We start from the raw sequence: 24039 nt of genomic DNA, 5'->3' as shown, positions 1-24039 counted from the left end.
CAGACAGACGGATAGATGGACAGACAGACGGAGAGACAGACAGGCGGATAGATGGAGATACAGACAGACGAATAGATGGAGAGACAGACAGACGGATAGATGGAGAGACAGACAGACGGATAGATGGAGAGACAGACAGACGGATAGATGGACAGACAGACAGACGGATAGATGGAGAGATAGACAGACAGATAGATTGAGAGACAGACAGACGGATAGATGGAGAGACAGACAGACGGAGAGACGGACAGACGGATAGATGGAGAGACAGACAGATGGATAGATGGAGAGACAGACAGACGGATAGATGGAGAGAGAGACAGATAGATGGAGAAACAGACAGACGGATAGATGGACAGACAAACAGACAGACGGATAGATGGAGAGACAGACAGACGGATAGATAGAGAGATGGACAGATGGAGAGAGAGACAGATGGATAGATGGAGAGACAGACTGAAAGATAGATAGATAGATAGATAGATAGATAGATAGATAGATAGATAGATAGATAGATAGATAGATAGATAGATAGATAGATAGATAGATGGAGAGACAGACAGACAGATAGATGGAGAGACAGACAGACAGATAGATGGAGAGAGACAGACGGATAGATGGAGAGACAGACAGACGGATGGAGAGACATACAGACGGATAGATGGAGAGACAGACAGACGGATAGATGGACAGACAGACGGATAGATGGAGAGACAGACAGACGGATAGATGGAGAGACAGACAGATGGAGACACAGACAGACGGATAGATAGACAGAAAGACAGATAGATAGATGGAGAGACAGACAGACGGATAGATGGAGAGACGGATAGATGGAGAGACAGACAGACGGATGGAGAGACAGACAGACGGATAGATGGAGAGACAGCCAGACGGATAGATGGAGAGACAGACAGATGGATAGAGAGATGGACAGATAGATAGATAGATAGATAGATAGATAGATAGATAGATAGATAGATAGATAGATAGATAGATAGATAGATAGATAGATAGATAGATAGATAGATAGATAGATAGATAGATAGATAGATAGATAGATGGAGAGAGACAGATGGATAGATGGAGAGACAGACAGGCGGATAGATGGAGAGACAGACAGATGGATAGATGGAGAGACAGACAGACGGATAGATGAGAGAGACAGACGGATAGATGGAGATACAGACAGACGGATAGAGAGACAGACAGATGGAGAGAGAGACAGATGGAGAGAGAGAGACAGACAGATAGATGGAGAGACAGACAGACAGATGGAGAGACAGACAGATGGAGAGAGAGAGACAGATGGATAGATGGAGAGACAGACAGTGGGATAGATGGAGAGACAGACAGACAGATAGATGGAGAGACAGACATACGGATAGATGGAGAGATAGATAGACGGATAGATGGAGAGACAGACAGAAAGATAGATGGAGAGACAGACAGACGGATAGATGGAGAGACAGACAGACGGATAGATGGAGAGAGACAGATAGATGCAGAGACAGACAGATGGAGAGAGACAGACGGATAGATGGAGAGACAGACAGACGGATAGATGGAGAGACAGACAGACAGACAGATGGAGAGACAGACAGACAGATAGATGGACAGACAGACAGACGGATAGATGGAGAGACAGACAGACAGACAGATGGAGAGACAGACAGACAGATAGATGGACAGACAGACGGATAGATGGAGAGACAGACAGATGGATAGATGGAGAGACAGACAGACGGATAGATGGAGAGACAGACAGAAAGATAGATGGAGAGACAGACAGACGGATAGATGGAGAGACAGACAGACGGATAGATGGAGAGAGACAGATAGATGCAGAGACAGACAGATGGACAGATGGAGAGAGACAGACGGATAGATGGAGAGACAGACAGACGGATAGATGGAGAGACAGACAGACAGACAGATGGAGAGACAGACAGACAGATAGATGGACAGACAGACAGACGGATAGATGGAGAGACAGACAGACAGACAGATGGAGAGACAGACAGACAGATAGATGGACAGACAGATGGATAGATGGAGAGACAGACAGATGGATAGATGGAGAGACAGACGGATAGATGGAGAGACAGACAGACGGATAGATGGAGAGACAGATGGACAGAGGAATGGACAGAGAGATGGACAGATGGACGGACAGATAGACTATAATATGCTGAGATTGAAGTTCTGACCTGCTGGTGTTCTCGCAGGTAAGAAGGTCTTCTATCCGGTGATGTTCAGCCAGTATAACCCAGAGGTCATCTATGGTCAACATGTCCCTTCTGCTGAAGATCAGCTGGTCAGATCTCTTTTATTCTAGATCAGTAGTTATACAACTTCACAAAGACATCATGACAACAAACATAAATCTGTGTTTCATTGGCAGGTGATCAGGAAAGATTCTGGATACTGGAAGGACTCTGATTTTGGGATGACGTGCCAGTACAGATCAGACTTCATGAACATCGGTAATAACATTACATGTGGTTTCGTTTTGAAGCTCCATCTTAAATATCTAAACATTCCCAAATCAAGACACATTTACTGGAGAAGAGAAACGACTGAAGATATGGGGTTTCATTTCTCAGTCTTAATATCTTCAGTCATTTCTCCTCTCCAGTAACGTATTTTTTTCTTCTTTTAAAGGTGTTTGGGTTTTTGCAGAAAGCCTTTCAGGAATCACTCTTGTAGAGTCTCGTGAAGTTCAATGATTTCACAGCATTTATTAAACACTGATTTATAGTTTAGAGCAAAATGGAAGAAGACGGATGTCCAAATGCTCATTTAGTGGAGGATTCACATAAACAAAGTTGATTCTGTCTTCAGTGAAGGTGAACAGTGTGAGAATATCAGATGTGTATCAGTGTATTGGATCCGTGCATTCGGCCTTAAAGTGACAGCAGCTTTATAAAGAGCTTTGTAACTTTTCTACAAGTATTTAAATGAGTTTAAGTTAGTCGTATGCTAGTATGTCAGATTAGGGATGGGTATCGTTAAGGTTTTAACGGTATTACTACTCTTACCGATACTGCTTATCGGTCCGGTACTTTAACGGTAATCTTATCGGTACTTTTTGAGATCGTATATTATATATATATATATATATATATATATATATATATATATATATATATATATATATATATATATATATATATATATATATATATATATATATATATATATATATATATATATATATACACACACACACACACACACACACACACACACACAATTAACAAAAATACACAGCCTACACATGCAGTGCTTTCATTTCAGGAAGAATTCTACTAATCAAATGTATAATAACACTGTTCATCATAAATAGCCAAATTAATGCTTATTAACGCTGAAGTTATTCATGCAAGAGCTGTGAGTGATTTTCTCTCTTTGCATTTGGTTGTTTAATTCGCAGTACTTCATCAGCATGTTTATTTACACCGCTGCCTCTTTAAGACAGATGTGCAGATGACTGGTAATAGGCAGATGGACTATATTTTCTCCTGACTATATCCATAATAACTACGTCCATTTTAGACACAAACAGTTTTGTGTTTAAGAGACTCTCCAAGCCGGTCATTTTGACATAAATGTTTGTGTACATTTGATCGTTTAGTCAAGTGAGTGTGAAACCGAAAGTGTAATTTGCTCGTCTCGTTGCGGCCGTTTCAGAGCGCGCCGACTTGGGAACAATCTCTTGCGCACATTTTTGTGCTTTTAATCGCTCTTTTTATTATTAAACGCGTCCCACAATTTACCAACAGTAGCTAGACTGTATTTTACAACAATCACTGATCGTGCGGATTCTGTCATTACCAGGGCTCTCAAGTTTTGACCTGAGTTCAGAGTGAGATTTCGGCCGTGGGTTTGGCTGGGTACGGGGGTCTGATATGAAAAATGACAAATTCGTACAAATAAAATAAATATGTATTTAATTAGTGTGTTTGAGAGAGAGAGAGAGAGAGAGAGAGAGAGAGAGAGAGAGAGAGAGAGAGAGAGAGAGAGAGAGAGAGAGAGAGAGAGAGAGAGAGAGAGAGAGAGAGAGAGAGAGAGAGAGAGAGAGAGAGAGAGAGAGAGAGAGAGAGAGAGGTTAGTGTTGTTTATTGGTGTTGGTAGCAGGTTTTTGAGGCCTTCAGCCCAGGAGTTGGTGGCACTTTAACATGAGCACGGTCACGCTGAAGTGAGCTGTGGTTTACAACAGAGATTATTTTACTCTCAAATAATCTTAGACAAGCTGCCTATGATTATTGTTTGCTATATCAGTATGGTTGTATTTTTTCCTCTCTTTATGACAACGGAAACAACTCCCACACCAATACACCATCATTTTTTAGCCATACAGATAGGCTAAGTACAAGACATAATTATAAACTGTCTACTTTTATTTGTGTACACACTCAAAATAACAACAAAGACTGTGGATTCAGGGGACGGAGCACCCAACTCCAAACAGTCTTTATTTCAAATATGTATTTTGTTTATTAAAAGCAAAGTTTTTAATTTCAAAAGCATTTCTGAATTCAGTTAAAATAACAAAATGTAAAAAAAAAATTTTTTGCCACCATGCACAATTTAATTAATGGTTGAATAACACCTATGTCTCCTTTCTATTAAAAATAATGGCTAGTGCGGTGATGTGGCATAATTTTTGGAATTGCTTGAACATGTTAAACACATCTATTTATTTCTGTAAGACATTTTAATTTTAGTTTTGCAACTAATATAAAGTATTACAATATACAATTTATGTTTAAATTTTATGTTAAAACTAGTGTAGGAAATAGCAAATGTAAATTATATTATTCAATTTGAATTATTTTTTTGCTCCAAATGTTGCACACATGGTATGGAAAATGTAAATGTAAATTTTGAAATGCATTGCCATTTTACATATTGCATTGCAAATTGTATATCGCTACACTTCAGCTTCCATAAATAGGGGTGAGCACGAATATATTTGATATGTAATTATTGTTCGAAAAATAAAAATAATATTGAAATTTTACTATATTGCTTCGCTGGCCTAAATGCAGTGACTCCATTATAAATCCCTCTAAATCTCGCAGTTATAACTAAATCCACTGGGTGGTGCTGTGGAGCGTGTTAATAACTCGACTGTATTTGATCACTAATGTCGTCTGCCTCGTGATGTTTGGAATTACTTAAATGAAAATGATCTTACAGAATGGAGTTACTTTTAATAAATTAATTAATGAAAGTGAGTTTAAAAAAAAATTCACATCCAAAACACCAGTCGAATGAGGACAGCTGTCCATCACCGCATTCACAAGTGCAGAAGAGATGTTCACTGAGTGAGAGCGCAATAACATACGATAGCAAAATGCATTTCACGCAAATCATGATTGCGACAAGGCTTCCTTTAAGTTTTGTTGAGGGATTAAGAAAAGAAAACAAAGTGCTGTCAGAAACTTAACTTGACACCGTTATCTTTGTGTCTCTGCGTCTGTCATCGGGGTTTGTAGTTGCTCATTTGATTCAATGAGCGAGGCCGTGCGTGTGGGTGGAGGGAATATCTATATCTTACCCAGATACAGCAAATCTATTTTATGATTGGCTGTTCGGTCTCTATTTTTATTAGATTAACTGGTGCGTGGCAGGGCCGTCAGAACTCTATGGGGAACTCGCTTGATTGATTCCTCTAATAGCGCGTGTGTTACCCTGGCGATTTCTCTGCGTGAGAAATACAAGGTGTGGCGTGTGAGCGTGTGAACGGGTTGAAATGCGTGTGTCTCACGCCCAATGCGTGAGACTTGAGAGCCCTGCATTACGTTTGAGTTTTATGGCGAAATGACAGCTTAGGCTACTGCTGCAAAGGGAATTAAGTTGGGCTAGACATAAATATTATTATTATAATCTTTGGAAGACAAAATCTAAAATAAAAGCAGACTATCACAGATCTAAAGTGTAACCAGGCTATGTTTGAATGTTTGGTTCTGTCCTCGGCTGTCGTTTGCGGAGCTCTCTCTCTCTCTCTCTCTCTCTCTCTCTCTCTCTCTCTCTCTCTCTCTCTCTCTCTCTCTCTCGTCACGTGTATTTTCAAAAGTACCGACAGCAGAACCGATAACGTCCGAGCTTATCGATACAACGGTCTTTCAAAATTCAGCCCGGGGGCCGTTTAATACCGGTTTTCGGTACCCATCCCTATATGTCAGATGGAGCGTCACTGACTGGCTTAAACCATGATGGCATAATGTGCATTTATACAACTATAATACAATAATGCACTGACATAAAACTTAAATAGGAAATTTACTTTTGATACTTAAGTACTTTTGAAAGTACTTTTTACTCAAGTAAAAATCAGTTTTTACAACTTTCACTTGTAACGGAGTAATATTTGACCAGTAGTACTTTTACTTTTACTCAAGTAATGAACTTGTCGTGTACTTTGTCCACCTCTAGGAATGTTAAGAGATTTAGGCTGGAAAACGAGACAGAGACTCTGAGGAAGAGCATGATTTGTTTGCCTTGTTTGATCTTCTGCATGTTCTCAAAGGTGGATTTGGAGCGTCTGTGACAGGAAGTGCTCCAGAAGATTTGCATCTCTACAGGAAGTTCCTGCGCAGTCGTCTGATGGTGGTTCGAGCGCCGTCTCGTGGCCTTTTTCACATTTGGCATCAGACGCGCTGTCAGGCTCATTTATCCAGCGAGACGTTTAAACTGTGCTTGCAGTCCAAAGCTCTGAACGAAGCGTCTCACGGTCAGCTGGGACGGATGATCTTCCACCAGAACATCCACAATCACCTGCTCAAATACAAGCAGCGCGATATAAAGCCACGAGCCCTTCCGGATGGTCAGGAACGATGAGATTATATCGATATATATCGTCCTTAAGGTTCCAGTAACGTTAATAGAACGTTCGTTCAACGTTATCGAGACCGATGTTCTCAGAACATGTTATTCAGTCATTTTTGGAAACATTTTAGTAGGACGTTAGCGTTTTTTTAAACGTCCAGATGGTTCAGAGAACATTTAAAAAGCATCTCTTTATACTTGCAAAATGATAAAATAAAGAAAACATTCCCTTAATGATTTCTCTAGCGTTCACATTTCCAAGAAAAAAAAAGTTTAAAAAATGGGGGTTGGGCTTTTGACTTATTTAGCAACCAAACATAACCACCTAGCAACCGCCTAGCAATCCACCCAGAATACCTTAGCAACTGCCTTGCAACCTCTCAGAATACCCTAGCAAATGCTTAGCAACACTCTAGCAACCACTCAGAATACCTTAGTAACCGCCTAGCAATGCCCCACAACCACCCAGAACACCTTAGCAATTGCCTAGCAATCACCCAGAATACCCTAGCAACCGCCTAGCAACCACCCAGAATACCTTAGAAACTGCCCAGCAATGCCCTATCAACCACCCAGAATACTTTAGCAACCCCTAGCAACCACCCATAATACCCTAGCAACCGAATAGCAATGCCATAGCAATCACCTTGAACACCCTAGCAACCGTACAAACACATGAATAAGCCATATCTCAGCTCCACAACATCGTACAGACATGGGGGTTGGCTCTTTTGCGGTCACTTGCATCACTGGGTCCTGAGTTTTGCCACTGCAAGCACCACTCACATTTTCTTCAGGAAATGTACATTCTAGGGAACTGCTTTCAGATGAACTGAACTGGTTTCATAATCAAGGGCGTGCGTTTGGTTTTGAAATTGGTGGGGACATCCCCGGAAGTTGAGGATTCAGGAAATGCATAGGATAACGTTTTAAGGTTTTTAGTCTTTACTTAACCATATGTTAAAGAATTAATTATTTAATGTTACAGAAAATGAATAAAGACAAGGAGGCAGTTACACAGAGATTTTACTTTACTCTATTCATAGTGCAATGCAATACGCTACAAAAAAGCTTTTCTTACTTAGTATTTTTGTCCTGTTTCTAGTCCAAACATCTAAAAATTCTTACAACAAGATGCTTTATCTAGATAAGTAAATTACTCAAGATATTTTTTCTTGTTTTCTCGGGGTTGGGGAATCAAAATTAAGTGAGTTTTTGCTTAAAACAAGCAGACAGAAAAATAGTAGAGCAATATCAGAAAGGAGTTTCTCAGAGAAAAATTGCAGAGTTTGAAGTTATCATCATCTCCAGAGCATAATATCATCCAAAGATTCAGAGAATCTGGAGCAATCTCTGTGTGTAAGGGTCAAGGCCGGAAAACCAAACTGGATGCCCGTGATCTTCAAGTTTACATTTTACATTTAATCATTTAGCAGACGCTTTTATCCAAAGCGACTTACAAAAAAGGGTAGAGTAATAGAAGCAACGAAACAAACAAGGCCAACAACCTGTAAGAGCTGTAAGAAGTCTCAGTTAATTAGCACAGTACACAATTTTTTTTTATTATTATTTTTTTTATAGCCATCTACAATAGCCACCTACAACAAAAACTCATGTACGCAAAATACAGAACACTGGATTTTGATAGCTATGATAACAACCCATTAGGACTAAGGCTGTTGCCCCAGCTGTTGTCGTTAATGCAGATCCAGTGGCCCAATGGGTTGGTTTTGTATGGCATTCTAGCTAAACGCGCAGCAATAACCATCGACAACAAAAACTCACGTACGCACAATACAGAACACTGGATTCTGATAGTTATGATAACTATGTAACACACCTGCTTGAAGGCACAAATCCGGATGAGAGACGTAGATATGATCCGGGAGTGTGCGCTTTTTGGTCGTTGCTGTGGTGATCAGTAAGTGCTATTCTGTATCGATCAAGTGCAATTGGAAAAGATGCGTCTTAAGATGTTTTTTAAGAATGGCTACAGACTCGGCAGCACGAATTGAGATCGGCAGGTCATTCCACCAGGTGGGAACGGTCCAGGAAAATGTCCGTGAGAGCGATTTCATGCCTCTTTGGGATGGAACCACGAGGCGCCGCTCGCTCGCAGAACGCAAGCTTCTGGAGGGTGTGTAAGTCTGAACAAGTGAATTTAGGTATATTGGTGCAGAGCCAGTGGTTGTTTTGTAGGCGAGAACTAGTGCCTTGAATTTGATGCGAGCAGCCATTGGCAACCAGTGCAGTCTGATGAAGAGAGGCGTAACATGCGCTCTCTTCGGCTCATTAAAGACCACTCTCGCCGCTGCATTCTGGATCAGCTGCAAGGGTTTGATAGTGCATGCTGGAAGCCCAGCCAGAAGAGCATTACAATAGTCCAATAGTTGTAGTTCTAGAACAACATATGCTCCCATCCAGACGTCATCTCTTTCAGGGAAGACCTTGCATTCTCCAACATGACGATGCCAGACCACACACTGCATCAATTACAACATCATGGCTGTGTAGAAGAAGGATCTGGCACTGAAATGGCCAGCCTGCAGTCCAGATCTTTCACCAATAGAAAACATTTGGCGCATCATAAAGAGGAAGATGCGATAAAGAAGACCTAAGACAGTTGAGCAGCTAGAAGCCTGTATTAGACAAGAATGGGCCAACACTCCTATTCCTAAACTTTAGCAGCTCGTCTCCTCAGTGCCCAGACGTTTGCAGACTGATATAAAAAGAAGAGGGGATGACACACAGGGGGAAACATGGCCACGGCACAACTTTTTTGAGATGTGTTGATGCCATGAAATTTTAAACTTATTTTCCCTTAAAATTATACATTTTCTGTATTATGTTGTATTCTGAATAAAATATTGAAATTTGAAACTTCCACATCATTGCATTGTTTTTATTCACAGTTTGTACACACAATGTGTCCCAACTTTTTTGGAATCGGGTTTGTATTTAAATCGTTCTAGGTATATTTATTTATGTATATGGGTGGATGACGGCTAAGGATTTACACTTCTTTTTTTTTTAATAAAACTTGGTGGAAAAAATCTAATTTTAGGATTTTCTATACTTATTAGTATTATGTCTGTAATGTAATCAATGACATGTACTCGTTTTGAGAATGTAATGAACCATTTTGACATCTTTTTCCCTATGGAAATGTCATTCCTGGGTATGGTAATGAATTTGTAAATGAAATGAATTACATTTCCACCATTGTTGGCATATATAAATGTACTGATATCCATAACTGAAACAACCAGTGCTCGGAAAACTACATTTTAATCCCAATTAATACAACCAATTTGGGATTTCATATCGATATGGGCTCATACTTGGAAATTCAGAACCAGAAAAAAGCTGTAAAACAAATGTTTTTCAATTAAGTAAATAATACTTGCTCTATCCTTAACTCAACAAAAAAACTGATTTATGTAATCTAACATATAAATATGGGTTAAATTATATATATAAACACTCCTTTATATATTTAAGAAATGTTTGAATGTACTGTAAATATATTTTTATATACTTATATATAAACATAACATATTTTTCTTAAATATATATCCATGTATGAGTATCACATCCCTATAGGCCTACATTCGCAACACGGACAAATGCGCATTGCTTAGAGTTTGTCAGAGATAAGGACAAGAGCGTACAAATAATCAAATGCAACCTTTGTCTAAAACCCATGTTGAAACAAAAATGCGCATATTATCATATTAGAGTTTACACACAGTTCTGTTGTGTCTATAAACAGACCTTAGTTGTTCCCAGATATTGCCAGATAATCACTTTACATCTACAATACTTATAACAGAATTGGATCATTTGTGATTCTGTCTGTCATTCTTGCATTGTCTTGAGCCTTCACTTTGCCAATTCTCTATTGTTAGCCTGGATAGCCCACAGTCACTATGCTTCATCAAATTGCCTTCTACTGGATGTAAAATGCTCTGTGGTAGCCTACATTTTAGAATGTTAAAAGCTACTTCTGTAGTTTTTTAGTGAAAGTAATTCAAAAGTAATACAGGAGTAATGTCGAGCATTACAATTCTGAGACAGTATTTTGTAGGCTAATGTAAATAATTACTTTTAAACAGCAGTAATAAGTAATCTGGAAGTAACTTGCACAACATTGTTCGAGTGTAATAAAGAGGGCCTGAGAAAGCAGAAGTTCTGCTCTGTTAATCTTCAGTGAGGAAGAGGAAGCGGTGGGCGGGGCTTGTGTGTGATTGACAGACGGAGAGATTGACCTCACCATCATACGATATGAAGTAACCGGAGATGTAACGGCGACATTCATCGGACCACTGCCTTAAAACTCATCTCATTCATGCTCGGTAATAACGACAAGGACGGAAAACTCGGCCAGCTTCGTATTTTATTCGCTTGAGGATCATATAATCCGGTTTAACGGATGTGTTCGTGGTAATAAGTGACGAGCTTCGCACATCCTGCATTGTTTGATCTGATCTGATGAGAATAAATGCTCGACTGTAAGTTCTCCAAAGCCTCCAGTGTTTGTGCGGAACTGAGAATGTTCGAGACGAGAGGACTCTGGAGCATTAGTGTGGACGTCAGCTGTCTGCTGCTCGGTAAGAGTTGCCTTTACTAGCGGATTATTCTGTTCATGTCATCGGCGTTATTTAAGGCACTGTCTCGCATTCCTATAGATCTGATTAATGTATTAATGTTTCACAGCCGCGTGACATCGCTGCAATATTGCAGCTCCACACAGTAAATATGAATGAAACGATCCATATATACATTACAAACATGCAGATCCATATGTTCATACTCAATATATTCATACGTAAGTCCTTAGATACAATACATCATTATCATACTCAGAAAAGCGCATTCGTTTGCATAGAGGTAGAGTTCTTTCATGAGGGGAGATAAGAGTGTGCTCACAGATAGTTGCGTTTACCTTCACACATCCAGAGATGTTTAGAGGAAAGAAACTCAAAGTTATGAACAAACGTTCTTCCAGAAATGATATTAGAATGTTCAAAGTTATCTGGTCTGTAAAAATGTTCTCAAAACGTTTGTAAAAAAATATTATTTACATCGTTCATGGAACGTTTTAGTTGGACGTATGTTTAAAAAAAATTAAAAGTTACTACTTGTTTCAGAATGCTCAGAGAACACTCAAGAGTAACGCTCGGAGAACGCTCTAGAGTAACGCTCGGAGAACACTCTAGAGTAACGCTCAGAGAACACTCTAGAGTAACGCTCAGAGAACACTCTAGAGTAACGCTCAGAGAACATTCGAGAGTAACGCTCAGAGAACGCTCTAGAGTAACGCTCGGAGAACACTCTAGAGTAACGCTCGGAGAACACTCTAGAGTAACGCTCGGAGAACACTCTAGAGTAACGCTCGGAGAACTCTAGAGTAACGCTCGGAGAACACTCTAGAGTAACGCTCGGAGAACACTCTAGAGTAACGCTCGGAGAACACTCTAGAGTAACGCTCGGAGAACACTCTAGAGTAACGCTCGGAGAACACTCTAGAGTAACGCTCGGAGAACACTCTAGAGTAACGCTCGGAGAACACTAGAGTAACGCTCAGAGAACATTCGAGAGTATCGCTCGGAGAACACTCTAGAGTAACGCTCGGAGAACACTCTAGAGTAACGCTCGGAGAACACTCTAGAGTAACGATCGGAGAACACTCTAGAGTAACCCTCGGAGAACACTCTAGAGTAACGCTCAGAGAACACTCTAGAGTAACGCTCGGAGAACACTCTAGAGTAACGCTCGGAGAACACTCTAGAGTAACGCTCGGAGAACACTCTAGAGTAACGCTCAGAGGACACTAGAGTAACGCTCAGAGAACACTCTAGAGTAACGCTCAGAGAACACTCTAGAGTAACGCTCGGAGAACACTAGAGTAACGCTCGGAGAACACTCTAGAGTAACGCTCGGAGAACTCTAGAGTAACGCTCGGAGAACACTCTAGAGTAACGCTCGGAGAACACTCTAGAGTAACGCTCGGAGAACACTCTAGAGTAACGCTCGGAGAACACTCTAGAGTAACGCTCGGAGAACACTCTAGAGTAACGCTCGGAGAACACTCTAGAGTAATGCTCGGAGAACACTAGAGTAACGCTCGGAGAACACTCTAGAGTAACGTCCGGAGAACACTCTAGAGTAACGCTCGGAGAACACTAGAGTAACGCTCGGAGAACACTCTAGAGTAACGCTCAGAGAACACTCTAGAGTAACGCTCAGAGAACACTAGAGTAACGCTCAGAGAACATTCGAGAGTATCGCTCAGAGAACACTCTAGAGTAACGCTCAGAGAACATTCGAGAGTATCGCTCAGAGAACACTCTAGAGTAACACTCAGAGAAAACTCTGGAGTAACGCTCGGAGAACACTCTAGAGTAAGGCTCAGAGAACACTCTAGAGTAATGCTCAGAGAACACTCTAGAGTAACGCTCAGAGAACACTCGAGAGCAACGCTCAGAGAACACTCGAGAGCAACGCTCAGAGAACACTCGAGAGCAACGCTCAGAGAACACTCTAGAGTAATGCTCGGAGAACACTCTAGAGTAACGCTCGGAGAACACTCTAGAGTAACGCTCGGAGAACACTCTAGAGTAACGCTCGGAGAACACTAGAGTAACGCTCGGAGAACACTAGAGTAACGCTCAGAGAACACTCTAGAGTAACGCTCAGAGAACACTCTAGAGTAACGCTCGGAGAACGCTCTAGAGTAACGCTCGGAGAACACTCTAGAGTAACGCTCAGAGAACACTCTAGAGTAACGCTCGGAGAACGCTCTAGAGTAACGCTCGGAGAACGCTCTAGAGTAACGCTCAGAGAACACTCTAGAGTAACGCTCAGAGAACACTCTAGAGTAACGCTCGGAGAACGCTCTAGAGTAACGCTCGGAGAACGCTCTAGAGTAACGCTCGGAGAACGCTCTAGAGTAACGCTCGGAGAACGCTCTAGAGTAACGCTCGGAGAACGCTCTAGAGTAACGCTCGGAGAACGCTCTAGAGTAACGCTCGGAGAACACTCTAGAGTAACGCTCAGAGAACACTCTAGAGTAACGCTCAGAGAACACTAGAGTAACACTCAGAGAACACTAGAGTAACGCTCAGAGAACACTCTAGAGTAACGCTCAGAGAACGCTCTAGAGTAACGCTCGGAGAACGCTCTAGAGTAACGCTCGGAGAACGCTCTAGAGTAACGCTCGGAGAACGCTCTAGAGTAACGCTCGGAGAACGCTCTAGAGTAACGCTCAGAGAACACTCTAGAGTAACGCTCAGAGAACACTCTAGAGTAACGCTCAGAGAACACTAGAGTAACACTCAGAGAACACTAGAGTAACGCTCAGAGAACACTGTAGAGTAACGCTCAGAGAACACTCTAGAGTAACGCTCAGAGAACACTCTAGAGTAACGCTCAGAGAACACTAGAGTAACGCTCAGAGAACACTAGAGTAACGCTCAGAGAACACTAGAGTAACGCTCAGAGAACACTCTAGAGTAACGCTCAGAGAACACTCTAGAGTAACGCTCAGAGAACACTCTAGAGTAACGCTCAGAGAACACTCTAGAGTAACGCTCAGAGAACACTCTAGAGTAACGCTCAGAGAACACTAGAGTAACGCTCAGAGAACACTAGAGTAACGCTCAGAGAACACTAGAGTAACGCTCAGAGAACACTCTAGAGTAATGCTCAGAGAACGCTATAGAGTAACGCTCTGAGAACACTCTAGAGTAACGCTCGGAGAACACTCAAGAGTAACGCTCGGAGAACACTCAAGAGTAACGCTCGGAGAACACTCAAGAGTAACGCTCAGAGAACACTCTAGAGTAACGCTCAGAGAACACTAGAGTAACACTCAGAGAACACTAGAGTAACGCTCAGAGAACACTAGAGTAACGCTCAGAGAACACTCTAGAGTAACGCTCAGAGAACACTCTAGTGTAACGCTCAGAGAACACTCTAGTGTAACGCTCAGAGAACACTAGAGTAACACTCAGAGAACACTAGAGTAACGCTCAGAGAACACTAGAGTAACGCTCAGAGAACACTCTAGAGTAACGCTCAGAGAACACTCTAGAGTAACGCTCGGAGAACACTCTAGAGTAATGTTCCCATGATGTTTGAAGAATGAAAAACTAACCTTTAGAAGTAACATTTTCATAACTTAATGGGAGCGTTAGCAAAATGTTTGAGTTTTTTTTTACTGCCTAGTAACAGCAACTTCACTATTAGCTCATTGTCCATTATTAGATCTTGAATAGAAATGCATAGAATGTTTGTAGGAGATGGAATTCCTCAATGGAGAGACTGTGATTCCCAATAAAAGTGACTGGCCTCAGTGAGGAATTGACTGTATTGGATGTAAAGGAATGGCAGAATAATAAGAATATAGTCTGAGACAGAATACAGAGCCGTTGTTTAACCTCTATTATTGGACAATTGATTTAAATAAAGTGGAGTGATTTGATTATTAAGAGTAATGGTCAGTGTGCCCTGAAACTCGCTTTGTTCCTCTATAATATACTACTCTCAACAACATGCCTAACATACAATACAATTCACCACAGAAAGGACATTTAATAGTCTGACACACACACACACACACACACACACACACACACACACACACACACACACACACACACACACACACACACACACACGTATCAGCTGGAGCGCTGATATAAACAAGCCTGTAAATCTTGTCATCTCTCTATAGCTGGGCTTCCATTCGCGGTGTTGAACCTTCAGCACACACCCTTCAAACGAGGCTTTTTCTGCAGCGATGACACCATCAAGTACCCGTTTAAAGAAGACACCATATCATACCAGTTACTGATGGGAGTCATGATTCCATTCGCTCTGCTGCTAGTAAGCTCTCAGTTGCTTTCTTAACCAGCATTGCTTCATTTGCCTATTGCTCCAGGTCCGAACTGTGAGATATAAACTCACAATGACCTTGTGTAATTTTGACTCCACACATCTGTAATCTGCTCTCTTCACCCAGATCATCTGCGGCGAGTGTTTCTCAGTCTACCTGCGGTCCAGAGCCTCTCTCAGTTATCAGTATATAGCGTGTGTGTACAAGGCCGTGGGATCGTTCGTGTTTGGAGCAGCTCTGAGCCAGTCGCTGACCGACATTGCCAAATATACTATCGGCCGCCTACGGCCACACTTCCTGACCGTCTGCAGACCGCACTGGAGCCTCATCGACTGTAAGGCCGGTTATATTGAGAACTTCACCTGCACTGGAGATCCAGCCATCACTAATGAAGGCCGGTGAGTGAATGAGCCAATCACAGAGTAGCATTCCTTCATTATGTTGTCTAGAGAAAGCATCCTGAAATACTATTTACTACTTCTACTTCTGAGACTTATGCTGTCTTCACGTGCTATGGGAATTATCGTAAATACGAGTTTCCTAGGTAAAAATTGCACATGAACGCTAGGGGTGTAACGATATATCGCGATTTAAAAATATGACGATATGTATCGTTGATGGAAACGATATGATTCGCGATGTATAGTTGTTTTATCCAAGGCTCAACTTGCTGTAGCCGGCCTATTTATAAGGTATAATTCACCCAAACACAAATGAACAAATGTAGGCTACCACAAATTCTCTGTCATCATGTACTCACCATCATGTCGTTTTTTTTTTTTAAATTTAAATTTAAATTTAAATTTTTAAATGAAGATATTCTTTATGAAACCTGAGGGATTTATGTCCCTCCATTTTTACACTCAATTCCTCTCAAACTTAAGATGCAAAGAATGTCATAAAGGCTTGTAAAAATAACTAATCGAGTGTCTAATCCAAATCTTCTTTAGTCTTCAAGTCTTCTGAAGAGAGACAATGGCTTTATGTGATGAATTTAACACGACGCACAGACTGTAGTAAACACGGACGTTCAAATGATTGCGTGACGCGCGATAACAACATGAGAGAATAAATGCGCTAGTCTCAAAATGAACTAAACGTTGACAGTTTGAGACTAGCGGTCATTCTGAGGAGCTTTCTTGCGATTAGAGTGACGGATTGCATTGATCATCTGAAGCGCTGGCGGAACGGCGCTCCTCAGAGTCAAGAGCGCAAACACCATTTAAAGCGACACTCCTTAGTGAAAGCGCAATCATCATTTAAATACCCAGATCACATTACGTTTTAGTAGTATGGTTATTCAAAGCATTTCAGATGGTTCATTCTTACATACTGCATTAATATTAGGAGAGGCAGGGTATTGCAGGCATGGGAGAGTTTCAGTGACATTATTACATTAATAATCTTATTACATAGAATCATACAATAACTATACATAATGTTGAATATAATGTATAATAATGCAATGGGGGAATATTTGTGGGTCCTGAAAATAAAACAAATAATAATATGTAATAATAAAAAAGTACAAAAAAAAACTTTATGTTGGCTTAAAATATCGGGATACATATCGTATCGTGAGTTCAGTATCGAGATACATATCGAATCGTGACGAGTGTATCGTTACACCCCTAATGAACGCCCTTCCCATTTCAAAATTTGAATGCGATAAGCTCTTAATTGCGACTTCAGAAGTGGGAATTATCACATTTCCGATAGCACGTGAAGGTGGCACTGTTCTGACTGTATCTCCTCCTGGAGTTTTAAAGCTAGACCCATCCGCTCAGACCTTCACACTGTCTGACCCTCATTAATGTATATTTTCTAATTACAGTTTCCCTAAAAATCTTAAAACTCAGAAAAAAACCCATAGACTTACATTTACTGAATGTTCAAATACCCCAAGACTGTTCAAAATCTATCTATTTTTACAACATCTTACTGTATATCCATCCATCCATCCTCCATCCCTTCACCCACCACCCATTCATCCATACAAACCTCCACCCATCCATCCACTCATCCACTTTTTCATCCACCATTACTGTATATTTTCTAATTGATCGGAATTACAGTTTTCCTAAAAATCCTAAAACTCAGAAAAAACCCATAAGCCCCGTTTCCACCAGGGTCTAAATGAAGTTTCGGGTAAATATTTCCCCCTCCAAACGGCCCTGCTCGCGAGGTAGTACTTTTCAAAGTTCAGGAACTTTCGAGGGCGGGACTTGGGCGCTGAACGTGCTGATTGGTTGAGCTCACACAGCCTTTAATTTCAACCGGCATTTTTAAAAGTCTTGTGCGAGGTTCGGTCTGCGTTCAGTAAATATCAGTCTTGCTCTCTGTCTGATGGCGCGCGTTCGTCTCAGCCATCTCACGTGCAATGTCCGTCATAGCTGATAATAATAAACATTGTCATTTTAAATCTAGCTTTACAAGCTTTCTGAATATGCTGCTGAATCTGCCTATTAGTGCTCTTTTCTGTCGTTGTTAATTCCCTCTTTAGTAAACCTAACGTTATACATAACCAGCAAAAGCAGCACAGCTTGAATCTCTTCCATACTCGTTATTCATTTTTTTTTCACCATGTAAACGACCTGACCGATTACTATAAGTGTGCGTCCTTACATGACGGGACAGCGCGCGCCGTGCTCATGTTGACAAGAGAGGAAAGCTCATTTTTCTGAGGGGTAAACTTTTTATTTCGTAAGTTATGAAGATAATGTTGGAGTAATGACACAGCGTATATTGCCCCAGGCAGTTTTTACTTTAACTGCGCCTGACAGAAGAATTTATTTTTCTGAGATGATTATTACACTTTACAACAAATAGCTATAAATAATACTGTATTAGTCCTGGTGGCCGTTAAGAGTTGCTATGCTCCAGTTAACACACTCAGCTACTGGAGAAAACAGCGGAGACGTTTTGATGCGGCAGACAAACTGCTTATGTGACAAAATGATTGAAAGTCATCACATGTAAACACCAGATCGGTTTAGATAACGTCTCATGTAAACACCAGATCGGTTTAGATAACGGCTCATGTAAACACCAGATCGGTTTAGATAACGTCTCATGTAAACACCAGATCGGTTTAGATAACGGCTCATGTAAACACCAGATCGGTTTAGATAACGTCTCATGTAAACACCAGATCGGTTTAGATAACGTCTCATGTAAACACCAGATCGGTTTAGATAACGTCTCATGTAAACACCAGATCGGTTTAGATAACGTCTCATGTAAACACCAGATCGGTTTAGATAACGTCTCATGTAAACACCAGATCGGTTTAGATAACGTCTCATGTAAACACCAGATCGGTTTAGATAACGTCTCATGTAAACACCAGATCGGTTTAGATAACGTCTCATGTAAACACCAGATCGGTTTAGATAATGTCTCATGTAAACACCAGATCGGTTTAGATAACGGCTCATGTAAACACCAGATCGGTTTAGATAACGGCTCATGTAAACACCAGATCGGTTTAGATAACGTCTCATGTAAACACCAGATCGGTTTAGATAACGTCTCATGTAAACACCAGATCGGTTTAGATAACGTCTCATGTAAACACCAGATCGGTTTAGATAACGTCTCATGTAAACACCAGATCGGTTTAGATAACGTCTCATGTAAACACCAGATCGGTTTAGATAACGTCTCATGTAAACAGTCCACTAAATCTTTCAATCGGTACACACACAAATGATTACTGTCCGTCAGTGACTTGGAGGAGCAGTCGTGCGCAGTCCTACATCACCGGACTAATCTGCCTAATCTTCACGGAACTTTATTTAGCGGTGGAAACGCAGACAGCTGCAGGTCTGGGGGGAGAAAAGTTCCTGTAAAAAAGTTCCTGGTACAAAATGTTCCGGGTAATTTTGGTGGAAACGGAGCTACTTACATTGACTGAATGTTCAAATGGACCAAGACTGTTCAAACTCTATCCATCCACCGATCCATCCATCGATACACCCATCCCTCCAGCCCACCCTCCAGCCATCCCTCCAGCCCACCCTCCACCCCTCCATCCATCCGTTTTGATGCTAAGGTGCAATATGACCTAGATTGAAGCACTCACATTCAGACAACATCGCCATCAAGTGCATTGTTCGATTTATCAGATAAAATGTACTAATAACGATGTACGATCTTCTACTGACAGGCTTTCCTTTTACTCTGGCCACTCGTCGTTCTCCATGTACTGTATGCTGTTCCTCGCTGTAAGTGTGTGTTTATGACAATATCTAATCAAATTTAAGGTGAGGCACTACAAACCAATCGTAATTTTTTTTCCCATAACTTTCATTCCGACTAGTAGAAAGAAAACTAACCTTTTAAAGGCACAATATGTAACCAAGAACCACTAGAACAGTGTTATATCTTTTGTTGACTTGTGTACATTATCCCAAATGTTTCCAAGAATGTTTAAATCCAGAGAAATAAGCGATTTTAATCAGGACACGGCCCGTGTGTGTGTGTGTGTCGCCTATCTATGACATCATCATCCCCGCGTTACCCTCCGGTGTTATTGTGTAGTAACCATGGCAACACTATCGCCGCTTTAAAGTTCAAGTTCATTTATTTATATAGCACATTTAAACAGCCGCAAGACAGACCAAAGTGCTTTACAGAGCAATCATATAAAAATAAAAGCAGCAAAACATACATAAGAACATAGATGTGTAAAATCTGATGTGTTTTATTAGACACTGTTTGGATCATTGATGGACAGAAACTAATGATTGTTCTCCAGCTCAACACAGTTAGTCTTATTGTTTAAATCTGCTGTTGTTGATTTACCGCTCAGAGTGCCGTGTTTTACCAACTAATATGATCTCGCTCACCGCAGTGTGAACAAGAGTCTCATAGTAGCGTTATAACATCACTTCTTTAACACACACACACACACGAGCGGAAGAAGCAGAAGCACTCGCGGCAGAATAAAAGCTCCGACCAATCAAGAGTTAAGTGTGTTGAATGAGAGACGAAAAATTACATATTGTGCCTTTAAGTGTTTATATTGCACTTTTAATGTGTGTATAGATATCAATTATTAAAAACGAAGTGTGAGTTTGAGTCAGAAATCACATTTAGCACCTTCACACACACCAAGTATGTTAATTTAGTAATGAGTATGGGGAAGTATGGTATTAATATCTATTTGTTTGTAGTACTGTCTCGCCTTAAGTGACTCATATATAAATATTATATTATAATATGTTTCCTCTTTTAAGCTGTATCTCCAGTCCAGACTGAGGACAGGATGGTCACGACTGGTGCGGCCGACTCTCCAGTTCTTGTTCATCGCTGCTTCTCTATACGTGGGTCTGTCCCGTGTCTCTGATTATAAACACCACTGGAGTGACGTTCTCACTGGACTCATACAGGGAGCCGTCGTGGCGCTGTTCACCGTAAGTGATTTCATGAACGTGTGCCTTAAAGGGTTAATTCACTGTCATTAACTCCTCACCCTAATGTCGCTCCACACCCGTAAGACCTCCGCTCATCTTCACACACAGTTTAAGATATTTTATATTTAGCCTGAGAGCGTATGCAAGTGTATGCACACTATACTGTCCATGTCCAGAAAGGGAATAAATACATCATCAAAGTAGTCCATATGAGACATCAGTGGGTTAATTAGAGTCTCTTGAAGCATCCAAAATACATTTGGGTCCAAAAATAACAAAAACTACGACTTTATTCAGCATTGACTTCTCTTCCGCGTTTGTGTTCAATCCTCAAATAAAGATTCAAACGGTTATGATTCAGTGAATCGATTCATGATTCGGATCGCCAATGTCTCGTGATTTCAGCAGTTTGACACGCGATCCGAATCATGAATCAATTCACTGAATCATAACCGTTTGAATCTTTATCTGAGGACTGAACACAAACCCGGAAGAGAAGCCAATGCTGAATAAAGTCGTAGTTTTTGTTATTTTTGGACCCAAATGTATTTTGGATGCTTCAAGAGACTCTAATTAACCCACTGATGTCTCATATGGACTACTTTGATGATGTTTTTATTCCCTTTCTGGACATGGACAGTATAGTGTGCATACACTTGCATACGCTCTCAGACTAAATATAAAATATCTTAAACTGTGTGTGAAGATGAACGGAGGTCTTACGGGTGTGGAGCGACATTAGGGAGAGGAGTTAATGACAGACATTTCATTTTTGGCTGAACTAACCCTTTAAAGGGATAGTTCACCCAAAAAGGACAATTCTCTCATCATTTACTTGCCCTTATGTCGTTCCAAACGTGTATGAGTTTCTTTCTTCTGCTGAACACAAAAGAAGATATTTTGAAGAATGTTTGTAACCAAGCAGATAGAGCAACCATTGACTACCATAGTCGGGGGAAAAAATACTATGGTAGTCAATGGTTGCTCTATCTGCTTGGTTACAAACATTCTTCAAAATATCTTCTTTTGTGTTCAGCAGAAGAAAGAAACTCATACACTGCAAAAAAAAAAAAATGCTTTTCTTACTTAGTATTCTTGTCTTTTGTATTGCTTCTAGTCTAAACATCTAAAAATTCTTAAGACAAGAAGTATTTACTAGACAAGTACAAATTATTGTCTTGTTTTGGGGAAAAATAACTCAAAATTAAAAGAGTTTTTGCCTCAAATGAGCAAAATAATCTGCCAGTGGGTTAAGCAGAATAATCTTAAAACAAGATTATTTCTCTCACCCCATTGGCAGATTATTTATCTTATTTTAAGCAAAAACTCTCTTCATTTTGAGTTATTTGTTTGCAAAACAAGACAATAATTTGTACTTCTCTGGTAAATGTTACTTAATGTAAGAATTTTTAGAAATTTTGACTAAAAACGAGAAAAAAATACTAAGTAAGAAATTGATTTTTTTTGCAGTGTACAGGTTTTGAACATGAGGGTGAGTAAATGAGGACAAAATTTTCCTTTTTGGGTGAACTATCCCTTTAAGGCCATTAATATATAACCAGCACAAACACGCAGTTTAATCATATTTTACTTTCACATCGCAGGTGTACTTTGTGTCGGACCTTTTCAACGCTAAGTGCAAGTCAGATCAAGACGAGGAGATTTCCCACACGAGCCTTCAGGAGACGTCAGATTCGCCAAATCATTACGGCAGCACAGAGTGAGACAGAGCCGGCTGTACATGGAAGGAGTTTTTCCATTCTCAGAGTAACAAGCAAACATTCCACCACGCTATAGGCAACAAAGATGGGTTTGAAGAAATCACTTCTGTCATGCCGCTAAAAGTTAAGAAAATATGCACCAATTGATTTCCGAATGACGCGCTCTTTCAACCCTCTCAAACCTGAGCCTTTGCATCCCTATCCGTCAAACAATCATCCTTTTGATCTGATTAATAGTGCGGTAACATACACCAATCAGGCATAACATTATGACGGTGAAGTGAGTAACACTGATGATTTCTTCATCACCTGTTAGTGGGTGGGATTTATTAGGCAGCAAGTGAACATTTTTGTCCTCAGAGTTGATGTGTTAGAATCAGGAAAAATGGGCAAGTGTAAGGATTTGAGTGAGTTTGACAAGGGCCAAATTTTGACGGCTAGACGACTGGGTCAGAGCATCTCCAAAACTGCAGCTCTTGTGGGCCGCTGACCAGTCAGAGTGACCTTTGACCCCTGACCCCACCGAAAGCACCAAAAGTGGCACGTGAGCATCAGAACTGGACCACGGAGCAATGGAAGAAGGTGGCCTGGTCTGAGGAATCACGTGTTCTTTTCCATCACGTGGATGGCCGGGTGTGTGTGTGTGGCTTACCTGGGGAACACATGGCCCCAGGATGCACTATGGGAAGAAGGCGAGCCGGCGGAGGCAGTGTGATGCTTTGGCCAATGTTCTGCTGGGAAACCTTGGGTCCTCCATCCATGTGGATGTTACTTTGACACGCTCCACCTACCTAAGCATTGCTGAGACCATGTTCAGCCTTTGATGGAAACGGTATTCTGGTGGCTGTGGCTCTTCCAGCAGGATAATGCTCCTGACACAAAGCACAAACGCTTCAGGAATGGTTTGAGGAGCACAACAACCAGTTTGAGGCTTCGACTCGGCCTCCAGATTCCCCAGATCTCAATCCAATCGAGCATCTGTGGGATGAGCCGAACAAACAAGTCCGATCCATGGAGGACCCACCTCACAAATTACAGGATTTAAATGATCTGCTGCTAACATCTTGGTACCAGGTATCACACCTTCAGGGGTCTAGTGGAGTCCATGCCTCGACGGGTTTGGCAGCAAAAGTGGGACCAACACAATTTAGGAAGGCGGTCATAA

The 24039-nt window shown here is 40.9% G+C and overlaps 2 protein-coding genes across 3 annotated transcripts in view; both read left to right on the top strand.

Moving 5' to 3' along the window:
* Window positions 1-9721, top strand: part of csgalnact1b (chondroitin sulfate N-acetylgalactosaminyltransferase 1b) — a 31829-nt gene extending 22108 nt beyond the window's left edge. For both annotated transcript variants that reach the window (XM_067414584.1, XM_067414585.1), the window contains 3 exons: window positions 2229-2317; window positions 2405-2486; window positions 6539-9721. In XM_067414584.1, coding sequence (XP_067270685.1) covers window positions 2229-2317; window positions 2405-2486; window positions 6539-6849 — 482 coding nt within the window. In that variant the 3' untranslated portion in view covers window positions 6850-9721. The remainder of the gene's footprint in view (window positions 1-2228; window positions 2318-2404; window positions 2487-6538) is intronic.
* A 1374-nt stretch (window positions 9722-11095) lies between these two features.
* LOC137039251 (phospholipid phosphatase 1) lies at window positions 11096-24038 on the top strand. The gene is made up of 6 exons (XM_067414583.1): window positions 11096-11447; window positions 15575-15726; window positions 15863-16134; window positions 19905-19962; window positions 20977-21153; window positions 22758-24038. Exons 1-6 carry the CDS (start codon window positions 11339-11341, stop codon window positions 22875-22877), a joined length of 888 nt encoding a protein of 295 aa, XP_067270684.1. The 5' UTR covers window positions 11096-11338; the 3' UTR covers window positions 22878-24038.
* The last annotated feature ends 1 nt before the right edge of the window (window position 24039 follows it).

This window comes from Pseudorasbora parva, chromosome 13, assembly GCF_024679245.1.
Source record: "Pseudorasbora parva isolate DD20220531a chromosome 13, ASM2467924v1, whole genome shotgun sequence".
NCBI classification, from domain to species: domain Eukaryota; kingdom Metazoa; phylum Chordata; class Actinopteri; order Cypriniformes; family Gobionidae; genus Pseudorasbora; species Pseudorasbora parva.
The sequence above is the reverse complement of the archived record's forward strand: the minus strand, read 5'-3'. Positions and strand labels throughout refer to the sequence as shown.